The sequence below is a fragment of the Coffea eugenioides genome, chromosome 5, assembly GCF_003713205.1.
Source record: "Coffea eugenioides isolate CCC68of chromosome 5, Ceug_1.0, whole genome shotgun sequence".
Lineage (NCBI taxonomy): Eukaryota > Viridiplantae > Streptophyta > Magnoliopsida > Gentianales > Rubiaceae > Coffea > Coffea eugenioides.
The window spans coordinates 13,400,993-13,417,189 of NC_040039.1; the positions used below are offsets into that span (position 1 = coordinate 13,400,993).

Consider the following 16,197-nt stretch of genomic DNA (forward strand, 5'->3'; position numbering starts at 1 on the left):
AGTGTTAATTTAGTCATTAATTAGTGGTGAAATAATCGGCCAAGTTAAGCCTCAAGTTGGGCCAAAATAAGGTAGTCTTTTCATGTTAGATTTTGTGTTTTGTTAGTTTTTCCAAAGTCGAATTAGGAAGGTTGTATTATTTTCAAATTGGATTAGTCTGGATTAGTCTTAGTAGTTTAGGTTTTAGTTATAAATAGGCTTCTTCTATTCTATTGTAAGACAGCTTTTTAAGAGATGAATTAATAAAAGTGAGTTGTCTCCTTTTATGAAGTTCTTTGATGGGACGTGAGTTTCTTCTTGAACTGTATCAAGTATTTAGCTTGGATACTTGTGGTGTTCAAGGCAAGATGATCACATTATCTTGTTCTTTCAAGTCAATAACCAATCCACTAGGTTTCTAGAGACGGGTTCTCTTTAGATCTAACAAGGTAGTTATTGTTCCATAACTTGATTAAGATAGATCCTTCTGTTGCCTGATCAACTTGGTTCTTCAAGACAAGTTCTTGCTAGGTCGAGTTCGTATTAGATGGTATTAAAAGAATAAAGATGGTAAAAGTTAGTTTAAAATTTCACTTAAGTGAGATCATATATAATGTTTCTTTGCATTTGAAACTATTTGTAATGACACAACTAGCTTTCTACAAAAATAATAATCATGGCATATGGACTAGGTTTCCGTTGAATAGGTAGCTTCGGTCTTCATCAACAGTTTCATAGAATTCTTTCCAACTTTTATCCCATGATTAACAGACTCGTTTGGAACATTAGAGGGGTTTCTAAGCCTCTGAACCTAAGAAGATTGATCAAATTAATATGTTTGCATGACTTAAAGTTTGTCTCTATATGTGAACCAAAGCTGGATGTTTCTCAAATTGACTCATTTAGATTGCGGTTGCCGTTTGATTCAGTGGTAGTAAATTCATCGACTGATGTATGGGTATCTTATAGCTCGCCTTTTGTGTGTTCTATAATAGGAAATTCTACTCAGCATATCTCACTATAAATCCATCATCCTTTGATGGCCTGCCCTTTATTGTTTTCATTTGTACATGCCAATTGCTCACTGGAGGAACGAAGGGAGTTATGGTAGGCACTACTTGCTGATAAACCCAGTTCACTTCCTTGGTTTGTCTGTGGTGACTTTAATGCGATCATGGCTCCTCATGAAAAATGTGGGGGTCGGCCATTTAGTAGTTTAGAAGGCTTAGAGATAATGTCTTTTATGGAGGAAGCTGGAGTTTTTGATGCAGGATTCTTTGGATCCAGCTTCACGTGATGCAACGATCGGAGGGGAAGAACAAGAATATGGAAGCATTTGGACATGTTGCTAATTAATGGAGAATGCTCAATGATTACACCATCCTTTTCTGTGATCCATTTGGCAAGGTACCTGTTTGACCATGCACCATTGAAGATTTCATTTGTGACTCGTTTGGATAACAAGCTACGACCGTTCTATTTTTTAAATGTTTGGGCTTCTAAGCAGTCACTCTTGAATGTGATTCGAAGTGCATGGAAATTGGATGTCAGTGGTTCCCCATTGCGAATGTTGTGTTCCAAATTATTGAATACTAGACGGGCAATTCAAGAGTGGAATAAGCAATTCTTTGGGAATGTGTTTGATGCTGTTCGAAGGGCGGAGTAGGAGCAGTGATACGAGTGGAGAGTGATGATTCAGAGAAAGCTCAAGCAGAACTACGTCAAACACTTTTACTTGAAGAAAGATTTTGAAGAAAAAAGGCTCGAGTCAAATGGCTATGTCATGGTGATTGCAACTCCAAATTTTTTTCATACAACTATTCAGCAGCGGAGAGTGCAAGGGGCGATCCATCGGGTGAAGGATACGAATGGAGTTTGGGTGGAGGACGATGAGGGAATAGCAAATGAAGCAATATAGTATTTTTCAGATTTGTTCTAGAAATATGTTGGCGTATCTTTGGAGATGTTGCATCTAATCCCAACTATTGTTATGGGGGAAGATAATGCAATTTTAGAGGCCTGCCTGTCCATAGAGGATGTGAAATGAGTAGTGTTTGAAATGGAAGGGGATAGTGCAGCTGGTTCGGATGGATTTATGGGTAAGTTTTTTCCTTTGCATGGGATATTCTTGCCCAGGATGTATATAATGCAGTGTTAAGTTTTTTCTGTGGGACAAAGTTGTCTCGTTTTATTACTTCCACATCCATTGTCTTGATTCCAAAGGTTTCGAATCCCCAGGATTTTTCTAAGTTTCGACCAATTAGTCTATGTAATTTATTTAATAAAGTTTTGTCTAGAATTTTGGCCAACAGAGTAGCTGTTATTTTGCCAAAAATTGTGTCTCCACAGCAGACGAGTTTCGTCAAAGGTAGAAATATAACAAAAAATTATTTGCTCACCTAGGAACTTATGTCGGGGATCGGGAAAAAGTCTAGAAGGGGTAATGTGGCTTTAAAGTTAGACATGTTGAAAGCGTATGATCGGGTATCCTGGTTCTTTACTGATAAAGTTTTGCATAAATTTGGGTTTGAGGAGCATTTTATTTACATGGTGTGGAGATTGGTTTCTAATGTTTGCTTCTCGATCCTTATTAATGGAGCATCGTATGGCTTTTTTAAATTGATCAAAGGTATTCGTCAGGGTGATCCGCTCTCACTAGCCTTATTTGTCATTGGAGCTGAGGTTCTATCGAGAAGTCTGAATAGTCTTAATTCACACTTTGGCTTTGTGGGGTTCAGAGTACCAAGGGGGTGTCCTCCTATGACCCATCTGGCTTTTGCTGATAATGTGCTTATTTTCGCTAATGGTTCTTCTTTCTCCTTAAAGAACATTATGCAGGTGCTGAAGCTATATCAGAAATCATTTGGACGATTGGTGAACACCCAGAAGTGTGGATATTTAGTGCATCCATCAACGTCACCAACTCACCGAATGGTGATTGAACGTCTAACTGGTTTTTCAAGGCAGCATTTCCCGGTTTGTTATTTAGGTTTTCCTTTATATACTGGAAGATGTAAATCATCTTATTTTGGGGTGGTGTGTCAAGATATTACTGGAAGAATTCTCTCCTGGAAGTCAAGGTTTCTATCTTCTAGGGGTAGGATGGTTTTGTGAGAACCCGGAAAATTAGGTGATATTTATTTATTTCTTTAAATGCATTTTCTTACTTTAAATTATTGCCTTAATTTTTTAGATATTTTTATAAGTGAGTCAAGCTTTAAATCATTTTCTTGGTATAAGTTAGTACACGTTAAGATTGAAGTGCATTATGGACATGGGACCCACTAGTGCGGTAAGTGCTATAAATTTTTGACGACTAGGTGGAATTTTGCATGAAGGGATATTGTTTATAAGGTGCTAATGGATAATTAGATGTTAGCTAGATATTTAGCCTTTGGAAGACAATAAGATAAGGGTTAATCTTGGCTAAACATTTGTCTTAAAATTATTGGACTTTTGACCTTGACCAAGGACTTTCTTACCTCTTTAATAAAATCAAATTTTGACCACAATTCCTTCTATTTTGCTCCTAGCTTGACCGAACCATTGAGAGGGAAAAAGGAAAGGAAACTTCATCTTCAACCACCAATTTCTTGCTTAAATCTTGAGTTCCAACCATAGATTTTGCAAACCACTCTATAAGAAGTGATATTTTGGTGATCCTCAAGCTTGTGGTGGAAGGAATTAGAAGGAAAATCTCTTGTTCTTGCACAATTCTTTTAGGATTTTGAAGTAACTTTGGTCAAGAAACCCTCTTTCTTTTATCTTGCTATTGGGAGGATTTAAGGCATGTTTATGCAACTCACTTGGAGTACTATCTATTTGTTGTGCTTGATTGTGAAAATTTCAGCTTTATAGTGTTAATTTGCAAGACTTGACTTGAGAGTTATGGCTATGATTAACCTTGATATGTCGTGTTTAAGCTGTGGTATGAAGTTGATGATGATTATTGAGGCTTTAGTAGGTGATTTCTGTTGTTTTGCATGAAGTTGTGTAATGTGACCAAAGCTGGTACGAAACAGGGTAGCTAGAGCAGTGTTGGGAAATCTGTTGTATCTGGGTATAGGAAGGTCAAAATTGAGTTCTGTTTAATGCGTTTGAAACTAGATTCATAGGGCTATAAACCATGAAAATTTCAGACCCTGATTCTGTCTGTGTGATTTATGGTCATTTTGTAAAATTTGAAAAATTTCGAGACTGTTCTGCCTTAGTTTTGTAGTTGCTGTATTGTGTAGTTAAAATCTGACTGGTTTGTGGTCCGAATCTTGTAAAGTGACCTTCTAGATATATGTAGCTCTTCAAATATACTTTCTTGTGTCAAAATGTGGTGATTTTTGGACTTACAAAATCCCTGTTTTGATTTTTCCAAAGTTGATTGCTGGAGTTGAAAACTTTCTGTTCAGAGAGGTTTTAAGAGCCATTTGAGCAGCGAATTTGTCCATCGTTTAAGCCAAACCAGCTCTTTCTCAAAACATGAAAGTTGTAGAGTATTGAGCCATCTTTCTACCTGCAAAATTTTAGATCAGTCAGATCATCGTAGCCTCTAAAATGACCAGAACACCTTGCCTGCAGTGAAAACCCTGATTTGCTGTAATAATTTTCCTTATACTTCTGAAATGTTCATTTTTTACCCCAAAGACGTCTGATTTTGAACCTGATGTCTTCATAAGAAATGTAGCCCTGTGTCTTAGCTTCAAAATGATATAGAAATGATATCAATCGGATTTGCATAGCCTCAGTTATGATCAGAATACCAACACATGACAAAGCTGTCACCTATACATTTTCTCTTTAGTATTTCCTTTCTTACTTTTCTTGATTCCATTCATTTTTCTTAGTTCAAATTAACATTTGTACTCCATATTACACTCAAACCCTTGTACTTGATGTTTCCTTGGATTTAAATGAGAAACCTTAATGTTCTTTATTATGCTTAACTCTTGACCCAGAACTTAATTTCTCATGGTTCCATTCTTATTTTTGAACTTTGAATTTGAAAAGGCTTGATTCAAGGCTATAACGACTCGCTTTATTCTTTAGTATACATTTGGGAATTATATACCAACCTCTTGTTTCTTTACTTCTTAAGTGCAAAAACCCTAAGGTTTTATTTTTCACTTTCATATAAACTTGTTGGTTCTTACCTCAGGACTCGAGGGTAATCAAGCGTGTTATCCAGGAACCGAGACATATCGCACGTAACAGTGAGTGTTCCTTGCATGTGTATGTGACTTGAATAGTTTTGCTACATGTTTACTTCATATTTATTGTGTGTTTAAGTGTTAAGTACTCCCTATAATTGCTCTTATGTAATTTTCCACCGTTTTAAAGCGAGTGTGTACTTTATCACACTCGACCTACTAAAATAATAAATTTCTATCGTTTAACCGTGAATTTCTACCATTTACTGGTTTATTTGATTATTTGCGCATGTTGTAAGCTCTTAGCTGAACTGGGCTCTGCCCTTGGTTGCTAACCTGCTCGAGCTAGGACTGGACTCGGTCAGGTAGGTTGGAACCCTGGGTCACCGTTTCGGTATACTCGAGTATTACCATTAGAGGAATAAGGTGATGGCCAGACAAACCGAGGGAATTATTGGAGTTATAAGGTGAAGCCGACCGAAATAGTTCCACGTGAACACCGTATCCTTTTAATGTGTGTTTATTTCTGTAAAATGATAAATGTCTCATTTTAATGTGCTAATAACCTTGAACCATATGTGCGTTATGCTTAATTTACTTGATTTATTAGAGCTGCTTGTGTGTTTTGGAACCTCACTGGGCTGTTTAGCTCATTCCACTCCTTTGTTTTCCTTAACAGGGCCCCCCTAGTATATTCTATCAACTGGGGTCTTAAACTCCTGTTTTTCAGTAGACACATGACAATACGCCCTATAAATAGGTGAGCTCCTAGCTCTTAGCTACAAGACTCCTAGCTCATAGCTACAAGAAAGGACCGCTACCCCCCTCGCTTCGCTCTCCCCCTCGGGGGGAATAGTAGAAGGTCGGCCCTTCAAGACCGAGAGTGCTCACGAATAGATCTAAGTTTTTTTTTTTGGAGATTTTAAGTTGTATTATAGCAAATGATTGTAGTACATATTCTTTTGGGTTGTATTTAAGCTTAAAGGTTAACTAATTTTAGGTATGAAATGTTTTGGAGTACTTTAAATGTATATTGAAAATATTTGAAGTATTTCTAGCTTTTGAATTATGGATTGTAGTGAGTCTCGGCCAGAGTTGGGTAGACAGTTCGCTGACCCCTCTGGTTCACCTTTGGGGAAAGTGGGGCTGTCACAGGTTTTAATTAGGCATGTGCTCTCTTCTATTCCAATTCATCTCTTATCTGTTGCCTTGTTGCCAATCTCTGTTTTCAATGTTGCAGAAAAGGTCTATTCCAATTTTTTGTGGGGTTCTTCCGATAAGGTCTCTAAGTATCATTAGATTCGTTGGTCTAATTTATATTATCTAGTTAAGGAGGGAGGAGTTGTTTTTGAAATGTTAGGGATGTATATACTACATTTTCTTATAAGTTCTGGTGGAATTTTCAAACAAGCTCGTCTCTTTGGTCGACTTTTATGTGCTCAAAATATTGTAGTGAATTTATCCTTGTCAGGCAGACATTAACCCGTATGCTTCAGCAACTTGGCGACGCATGGTAAATGTTAGTCAACAAGTTGAGCTATCTATGTTGTGGATGCTACATGAATCGGCGTGCAGTTTTGGTATGATAAATGGTTGGGCAATGGAGCTTTGTTCCTGAGACTTCCTATTGTTCCGAATCTCTCCTTTGTGGATTTCATATTTAATGGGAGTTGGGATGGTCAGTGGCTATCTCAAATATTGCCTCCAGAAATAGTTTCCTTTGTGGTGTAAATGCCGGTACCGGGAGGTGGGTGAGAAGACGAGGTTGTTTTGCCAATGAAGTCTGGAGAATTTACTTTATCAACTGCGTATCAAGAGGTAAGACAGGCTTGCAATAGCTCTATTGTCTTCTCCCAACTTTGGCATTCTCGCATCCCATTAAAAGTCTCATTTTTCATGTTATGATTGTTGACACATAGTCTGCCTTTAGATGATATTCTAGGTGAAATGGGTTTTCATTTACCTTCCAAATGTTTTGTTGTTCGTGGAGGAGTCAGTTGATCATGTCTTTTGTATGGGACAAATTGCTTCAGAGGTCTGGAACTATTTTTATTGCATATGTGGTTTAGTTCCTTCAGCTTCCAATTTAAGGGCATACTTGGTTCCTTGGTGGTTTTCCTCTACTTCATCTGACAAATGACGGTTTGTGTTTACAATTCCTCTGAGCTTCATTTGTTGGAATATTTGGAAGGCAAGAAATAAAGTAGCTTTTGAAGGTATCAAGCCGCAAAGTCAAGATATTTGTCATGCAATTTTTTAGGATGTCAAAGTAGCTTTCGAGATTTAGTTTAAGCAGGAGATTGAAGTGCAGACTTTTCCTCAATTCTATGATGTAATTTCTCACTCACCCAGCTTATATGATTTCAAAATTTTGCATTGGAAAATAGGCACAGTTGGAGAGATGACGCTTAATACTGATGGGTGTTCTAAGGGAAATCCTGGAGCGTGTGGTAGGTGTTGTGCTCAAGGTTTCTAATGGACACTTGGTTGTAGCATTTTCCAGTCTACGCGCAGAAGCTCTGGTGGTGTTGCTAGGACTTAAACTATGCTTTGAAAAGGGGTTTGATCATGTTTTTGTGCAATCTAATTCTTTACTCTTGGTTAGTATTCTTCAACGGCTCTTTCACTATCCTTGGAATATTCGAAGAGAGGTGGAACAAATATGGCAAATGGTGTCGGATGCTTCTAGATTCTTGCATTGCTATAGATAGTTGCATAAGGTTGCAGATATATTGTCCAATGTGGGCGTTTCTCAACCCTAGGACCATGTTCGAGTCTATGATAGTTTGCACACATTACCTCTGTTAGCTTGAGGGGAAATCCGATTAAACAAATTAGGAATGCCTTCCATTACGACGATTAGGGTTGGCTAAGGCCATTGCTTGAAATAGGAGGGCATAGTCCCTTGGTTTGGCTTGTAATTTGGTGATCTATAAATAAATTCTGAAGTGACATCCGTCCCTGAGGTTAGCCAAAAAAAATAATCATGGCATACCAATGGTCTAACTGAAAAGAAAAAGTATTCTATGAATAAACTTTCATGAAAACAAGCAGGTCATCAATTCGGGGAAAGAAAAGGGACTGTCTTTAACAAAAAAAGCACTTACATACATACATACACATATACATAAATATATATAGACACATACACACACACATATGTGTATATATATATATTTTTTGTCTCTATGTGTGTATGTCTACATGATAGGAGTGGTGAAGTTTCTTTGTTTGTTAAAAAACTATTTTTTTTCATGGTTAGTTTAGAAAATTTTGGATGTAAAATGCAATTACATTGTTCTATTTTTACCGATAATGCATGTGCAAGTTTTACATCAAAGATATGTTTAAATAGATACCATATCAACTTAGATAGAAATTGTATAGGGCCAAGACATGCATATCTCTCTAAAATCATTAATAGGAAGTTCTCAATATATTTATGAACCCCAACAAATGATGTTTTGCAAAACGTTAATTGTTTGACTCCCATATTTGTCTTATTCATAACCTATATTCGTGTACTTTGTCCAAAACTTGATATTTTTTTATTAGTAATTTTTGTGCTTCTTAGCCGTTTGAATACTAAAAAGATGGGAAAGACAATCTTGGTGCTTCTTTTAGTCGTTTTAGTACAGAAAAGATATGAAACAATTGAAGGTTGTGACAATGGGCATTAGTTTTATCACCCTATACAGAAATAACATTTTTTTTCTAACTTAGATCAAGGGACATAAAAAATATGTTAGATAAAAATATGTGGACTAACATTTTTTTGAGTTTCTAATTGACTAAACAAAACCACTTGTGCCATATATTCAATGTATTTTGTCCAATCTAAATTAATCTTGTTGTTAGTCTCTTGAACTCAACTTCATAACATGAGTAACTCGAGAAACTATTAGTAGAATAAAAATAATAAACTTTTGAATGGCTATAAAGAAAATGCATATAATTGATGTACGTATCTTTGTATTCTAGTGGCAATGATGATTTCAAATAAATTTTGTAGAGTGCAACATCATGCTTGTATTAAGTTTTAGGAATAGCTCGTTTACTACACGAGGTCGTGTTTATGTTATCTAACCAATTAGTTTTTCTACTATCTTTTGTACTCTCTCTTTTACTGATGAAATATTTTGGTTTTTTATTTTTGGGCAAATTACATTTTAGCCCCTTGTGATTTTCGCAAAAAACCACATAACCCCTCCCTTATGATTCAAAAAGCTATACATAAACCCCTGTGGTTTGGGTTGAATTGTCAAATAGACGGAAATCACCCATCGTAACGATTCGTGGGCAAAATGTCCAAATTACCCTAATATAAATACAAAAAAGAAGCAGATGAAGTCAGATTCTCCCTTGCTCTGGTCTTTGTCGTGAGAAAGAGAGGGTTATCGGCTTTTACCTTTAGAGTTTGGAGAGGGTTCGGTGACTGGTGGGCAGTGATAAGGGTGGTGGGGATCTTGGCTTGCGAAATTTGGCTGCTTTGGGGATTTCTTCATACAGCTCCTTTCCTTATTTTTGTATTATTTCGCTTTTATTTTTTATTCCCTCCTTTTGAGTTTTGTGAAGGGGTTTGTTATTTATGGGTAGCGTGAAGAATTGTGTTGTGAAAAGAATCTGTCAGCCACCGGGGAGATATGGTAGGACGCAGCCGAAGGACTTAACAGCTTCTTCTTCTTCTTCTTCTGTGTCTTCTATTTTTTTCAAATATTTTTTTCCCCTGTACAGAAACTGGGTTACTTTACTTAGCAGCTGTAGAGGAGGAGCACGCAGGAGGGGAAGGAGTCCTCTTTGTGTTGGAAGATCTATATATTTTCTGACTTCTGTTTCATGCTTGTTGTTTATGGTGAATAAGGCAATCTAGCCCACACCCACGCAAATCCTCATGACTCCTAAGCTTTCTTCAATGAAATCAAAAGGAATCGGGAAGACTAAGAAGACTTGTAAATCGGTTCAGATTTAGTATTCCTAAATAAAGGACCTGCAATGGCAAAGACTATTTAAGCTCTGTCACTCCGTTGAATAGTTACTATGTTCGGAATCATAGCAGGAAAGACAAGCTTGAAACTCCTAGGCAAAAAGTGTATTTGCAGTAACTCGAGGAAAAAACCATTCACCTTTCGTTCCCATATGCATCGGCTTTTTCTAAATCGACATATCTAGCCCAATAGATTCCTTTCTTTCGAAGTGGCATTGCCAAAAGTAGAATAAAAGGCTTTCAGGGGAGCTCCCCTTAGCCCAGTAGGGAAGATCACAACTCTTCTTTCTCCTCCATTGAATCTTCAAATCTCGACTATGGCTCCAAAGAAGAATCACACCACTCAAAACAAGAAGACCTACAAGGTTCTTCTTGCTCCCAAGGCTACTGTTGATGCTTACGTCGGTCCTATAACCTGTAGTCAGTCTAAGGCTCTTGCTATGCAAGCCGTTCAACAAACCATTGAGGACGTTTCCATGACTAAGGCGACTAAATCAAAATATGTAATCTCACTGGAAAGACTCAAAACAGACAAAAGTCTTGTTGCAGCAAGGCATTCTGCCAAGTCTTCAGACTCCTCAACTGGGGGCAAAGCTTCACTCTCACTCTTTGACGTTCTTTCGCAAAGTGACTCGACTCCAATAAAAAGCAAAAAATGGAATTACCTGGCTGAGCTTCCCCAGTTCAAATGGTTGACCCGAAACCAGAGGAGAGATTCTTGGTTCCCGGTCCGGGTTTGTTCTGATCCACAGGTAAGGGATGAGGAAGGCGAAAGCATGCAGTTCATCAAGTTCAGAATTTGAGATCTGTATTTCTACATCCTCTCTTTTGAAAGATTCGGTGCATCGCCAATTCCAATTCCATCGCCAATATAAACCACCATCCATGCGCAACCCTTCCAAATCTGAACAATCAATACTTTCGGAAGCTAGAAAAAGATGAGGAGCACAGAGCTAGGCTTTATTGGGTGCGTTAAAGTGGTCAGGGTAATATCGGAATGTTTCCTACTGATACCAGTAGTACAAGCGCGTTTTGCCCACGAATCATAATGATAAGTGCTTTCCGTCTATTTGACAGTTCAACCCAAACCACAGGGGATTTATGTATAACTTTTTGAATCATGGGGGGTTATGTGATTTTTGCGAAAATCACAGGGGACAAAAATATAATTTGCCCTTTATTTTTTTATTTAGTCGTACAAGTGCAACTAGAAATTGGTGATTGCTTTAAATCCCCTTCTGAACTGTGATTCAGGTGACCAAAATGAGAGACACGTCATGTGTCGTGTGCAAGTGAAAATTGTACAAATCTGATCAATATTGCTTTTGCTGCATTGTCTATGACGTAGAATAATCTAAGAATTAATTCTTCTATAAGTTTTAACATTTTTTAAAGTTGCATTATTGTGGTAACACCTCTTAATTTCCCTCTCCTAAAGGGTAAAAAAAAAAACGAGCACTACTCTAATTCTATTACTTGAATACAGGGTTTTGGATCTTGGAAGATGTGCTGCACTAGAGAGTAGTAGGGAGATTCAAATAGTTCAAAATTGCTTTGACTAGGTATGAGAAAGTGAAAGGACTAAATGATCTGAACTAGATTACACATCTAATTTGTACAATATTCATGTTTCCAACAAGATGTGATAGATTATATTATATGTTAGTCGAACTCTTCATTCACTGATTATTGCAAGTACAACGCATACATCCACAACTAGTTATCTGTACACAAATTCTGATCTCAATGCCGTAATAATGTTGTCTTAAGTTGGTCCGCTTCTTTTGATTTCAGCACTATAACAGTTCCTTATTCTTTCCAAACTGCGGCAATTTAATTTTCACCGCTGATTTTAATTCTTGCCCCTAAATGTGAAAATTGCATGATTTGATAAGACATCTATTATTTCCGTGAAATTGCTTTTCAAATTGTCACAGATTCTTGCTTGATTGATCAAGGCTTATGAAAAGAAAAGCAAGTCCAGTGTCATCAGTAAAATCTTGGAAAAATTGCAGAAACCTCCCTGAGGTTTTTAACACTTGCACTCACCTCCTCTATGATTTGAGAAATAGCACTGATCTCCCTTGAACTCACTGATTCTTTACATATTTAGTCCAAACGATTAAAATATTATTTTAGGAAGTGAACTAATAAATTTGTGCCAGATTTGCCCTTTGTGCTACATGCCAAGTAGTATTAGTAAATGAATGACAAAATACTACAAATCAATTAACAATTAATAAATTTTAAGGGGTGTAATTTATGGGTAAATAGGCATTATCTATTCAAAGTATCAGCTCTTTATGAGCATTTTACTTTCAAACATTTGATTTATGACAAATACATTAATGTTTGTAAGTAAAATTCAAAAAGTATTACAGTATTATTCTTACAAAAAGGAAACCGGTAGGTTATATATTTAATATAAATTAAATATTTTTAAAAAAGAAATGGCCTATAAAGTATTAATTTTTTATGACTTTCCTCCATTACATGAACAAAGCATTGGCTCTTTATGGGTATTTTATTCTGAATCATTTAATTTATGTTAAATACATAAATGTTTGTAACTAAAATTGGAAAAGTGTTACACTAATATTTTTATGAAAGAGAAACTAGTAGGTTTTGTATTTAACAAAAATTAAATATGTAAAAGTAAATACAAATTTAAATAGAGGTTTCAGATTTTGAGGCCATATCATGTGAATAGAGGTAAAATACAAATCTTTTTTTAAATTTAAATTGCCTGATAGAGGTATCAAATTTAAATTTGTATTTACTTTCACATATTTAATTTTTGTTAATTACAAAACCAACCAGTTTCCCTTTCGTAAAAATATTAGTGTAACACTTTTTCAATTTTAGTTACAAACATTTATGTATTTAATATAAATTAAATGATTTGGAATAAAATACCCATAAAGAGCCGATGCTTTATCCATGTAATAGAGGAAAGCCATAAAGAATTAATACTTTATGGGTCATTTCTTTTTTTAAAAATATTTAATTTATATTAAATAGATAACCTACCGGTTTCCTTTTTATATGAATATTACTGTAACATTTTTTGAATTTTACTTACAAATATTGATGTATTTATTATAAATTAAATGTTTGAGAATAAAATGGCCATAAAGAGCTTGTACTTTGAATAAGTAATGCCTATTTGCCCATAAACTACACCCTTTAAAGTTTATTAATTCTTAATTGATTTGTAGTATTTTATCATTCCTTTACTAATACTACCTGGCATGTAGTACAAAGGGTAAATTTGGCACAAATTTCTCATTTCACTCCCTAAAATAATATTTTCATCGCTTGGACTGAATATGCAAAGAATCAGTAAGTTCAAGCGAGGTCAATGCTATTTCTCAAACTATAGGGGAGGTGAGTGCAAGTGTAGAAAGCTCAGGGGAGGTCTTGTCAGTCTGCATTTTTTATTTTCCTCGGTGGGCCACTTCCCCATAATTAAAATATGTATTAGAGCTACAAACAACAAAGTAACATGTAAATGACTAGGATGGCGCAAGAAAAGATCCGACACGCCTAAGAAGCAAGCGCAGAACACAAACTTGCAAATATTTATTAATTATAGCAGAGTTGATAAATTTTAGACCAATGACAGATGTCAGATCGGGTAAACGGTCATTGAATATAATGTATCACATCATCTAGGAAACTTCCCAACGAAGCAGAGGATGCTCCACCTTCATTGAGTGTCAACCTGCTCCTCTCTTTCATTTCCTTTACCTTCTTTCTGATTTCGTTCTCAGGATCCATCAGATGTTTAATTGCCTTTTCAATCACATCTGCAGCCACAATCTCAGTGCTTGGCTCGAGAAATTTTTTTTTGAAATCCATTTTGATCTCCACAGCCATCCCTAAGTCTTTCAGCATCTGGAAGGCATTCACCTGCTGCTCAGCATGAAGTGGCCATGTTGCCATTGGAACGCCATACCAAACGCTTTCCAGTGTTGAGTTCCAACCACAATGCGAGACAAAACCTCCCACAGCAGGATGGGACAAAACTGCAGCCTGTGGTGCCCATCCGATAACTATTCCGACCTCTGCAGTTCGCTGCAAGAACCCATCTGGCAAGACTTCTTCCGGGTTCTCGTACTCACCTGGAGACTCAAACTTTCCTTTAGGTGGGGGCCTTCTCAATGACCACAGGAATGGATATCCACTGCGCTCGAGTGCATGGGCAATTTCCTTCACTTGGTCACCATCAAAACAACCTTCACTGCCAAAGCAAAGGAAAACAACAGAACAGTCAGGCTGAAGATCAAGCCATTTCATAATTATCTCAGTTTCTTGATTTTGGCCATTGCTTCCCTTAAGATTCAATACAGGTCCTACTGCATACACTGGTGGGATGGTTTTATCATTGGATAAAGCCTGTATTGCATGGGATTCTAACTCAAGGAAAGTGTTAACTATGATTCCTTTGGTCTCCCTGTATCTTTTAGCCTGATTAAGGAACATGTTGCCTCCTTCCTTGTCGAACAGTCCAGATGGCAAAACTTTAACTGGAACAAGATTGATGTAAGTCGGGACAGCTAATTCAACTTTGGAATTCTCGAAATCAGTGACATCTTCTTTAAAATCATCTCTCAGACTTTGCAAATGGAATACAAGACCAAGCATTGCCGCACCAGAAGTATAAAATACATAGGAGGGAACCCCAAATTCGTTGGCTACATCAATCATGGAGGTGCAGAACATGTCTATGACGATTCCAGCGAGATCAAAGGAGGCCGAACTAGATATTTCAGCAAGGACATCCCTCACCCTGTTTTTATGATCTTCAATAAACTGATACAAAAACAAACTAGGAGATGCCGTTTGTGAAGCAGACTCATCTTTTTTGAGCTCAACAAACCTTATGCGAGAATCTGAAGCTTCTGCCTGCGAATCTGTGTTGCTAATCACCTTTGTTTCAAAGGGAAACTTCATGATCAGAACTGTGATCGATAAGTGTTCATTATGATCAATAAGAAGCTTTGCAAGCTCAACAGTTGATGCTAAGTGGCCCATCCCTGCTGAAGGAATGAAAACCAGCTCTGGTTTCTTCATTTCTCGCCTCTTCTCTGACTTGACTTCAGTAAATTATTTGATTGAAGATGGAAATCAAAACTATGTAAGAGGCTTTCCACTGTCCACCTAGCTTTTGATACAAGTGTGTGTTGAATATTTTATCCTTGTACTCCAAGGCTTGGGTTTTATACTTCTATCAATCCACAGAAGTCCAAGGGAAAACTATAATATTTTGACCTGGTAATAAGCAAGTGAAGTCATGGCTCACATCACCTGGAATCGAACAGCATGTGCAAGCTGAAATGATACCGTCAATTATCATCAACAACGAAAGGAAAGGTCAAAAAAATAAAAAGTAAAAATTGGTTGCCGTGTTTTGCTGGGTTTGACTAGATTTCATCAAAAACTTGCCACGTGTCTCTGTAGTGGGCTACACTTGCCCCACTATCCTTTAGTGGGCCAGGGCTAGTTGAAGCAGAACAGATCTTCTATTCTAACCCGTATCTCACTCTCTATTCCACTCCTTCTTATTGTATCAGTGTCCTTTAATAAATCAATCTTAAAACTCTTAGAGCCACATAGCCAACCAAATAACCAAGTGGAGAAACAGAATATATATAATCAAAACCCATTAACATAAAAATCCTCCAAAAATTAGTATTAAAGAAGAGAAAAAAAATTCCCAATATCATGACTAAAAAAAATAAAAATCCTAACATCCTTCCCTTCTTCTCTTTTTCTCTTATTTATCTCTTATCTCCATTGCAAAAACAGCCTCCTAAAATCAATTCAAAAAACTAAACTATTAAATTTCGATGTGCAACTTAATGAATCACTTAGTCCTCTTGTTTTTCTTACAATTCTTGTTCAATCCCTCTAGGAATCATCAAAGATGGCAGTTTTCTTCTTGTTTTAGCCAGGGCTAATTGCCATTCAGGACATTCTCGATGCTTGTCACATTATCAGTTTGTTTATACGTTTTCCATTAATGGTCAATCTTCATTCTATTTTTGTTTTTGTTTCATTTTTTGCAGTTGTGAAGTTCGTCACTTTGTT

General features: G+C 36.6%; 1 protein-coding gene across 1 annotated transcript; it reads right to left on the reverse strand.

The window, feature by feature from the left end:
* Positions 1–13,749: 13,749 nt before the first annotated feature.
* LOC113771193 (anthocyanidin 3-O-glucosyltransferase 2-like) lies at positions 13,750–15,180 on the reverse strand. Its single transcript, XM_027315805.1, has one exon. It carries the CDS (start codon positions 15,178–15,180, stop codon positions 13,750–13,752), a length of 1,431 nt encoding a protein of 476 aa, XP_027171606.1.
* Between the last annotated feature and the right edge of the window lie 1,017 nt (positions 15,181–16,197).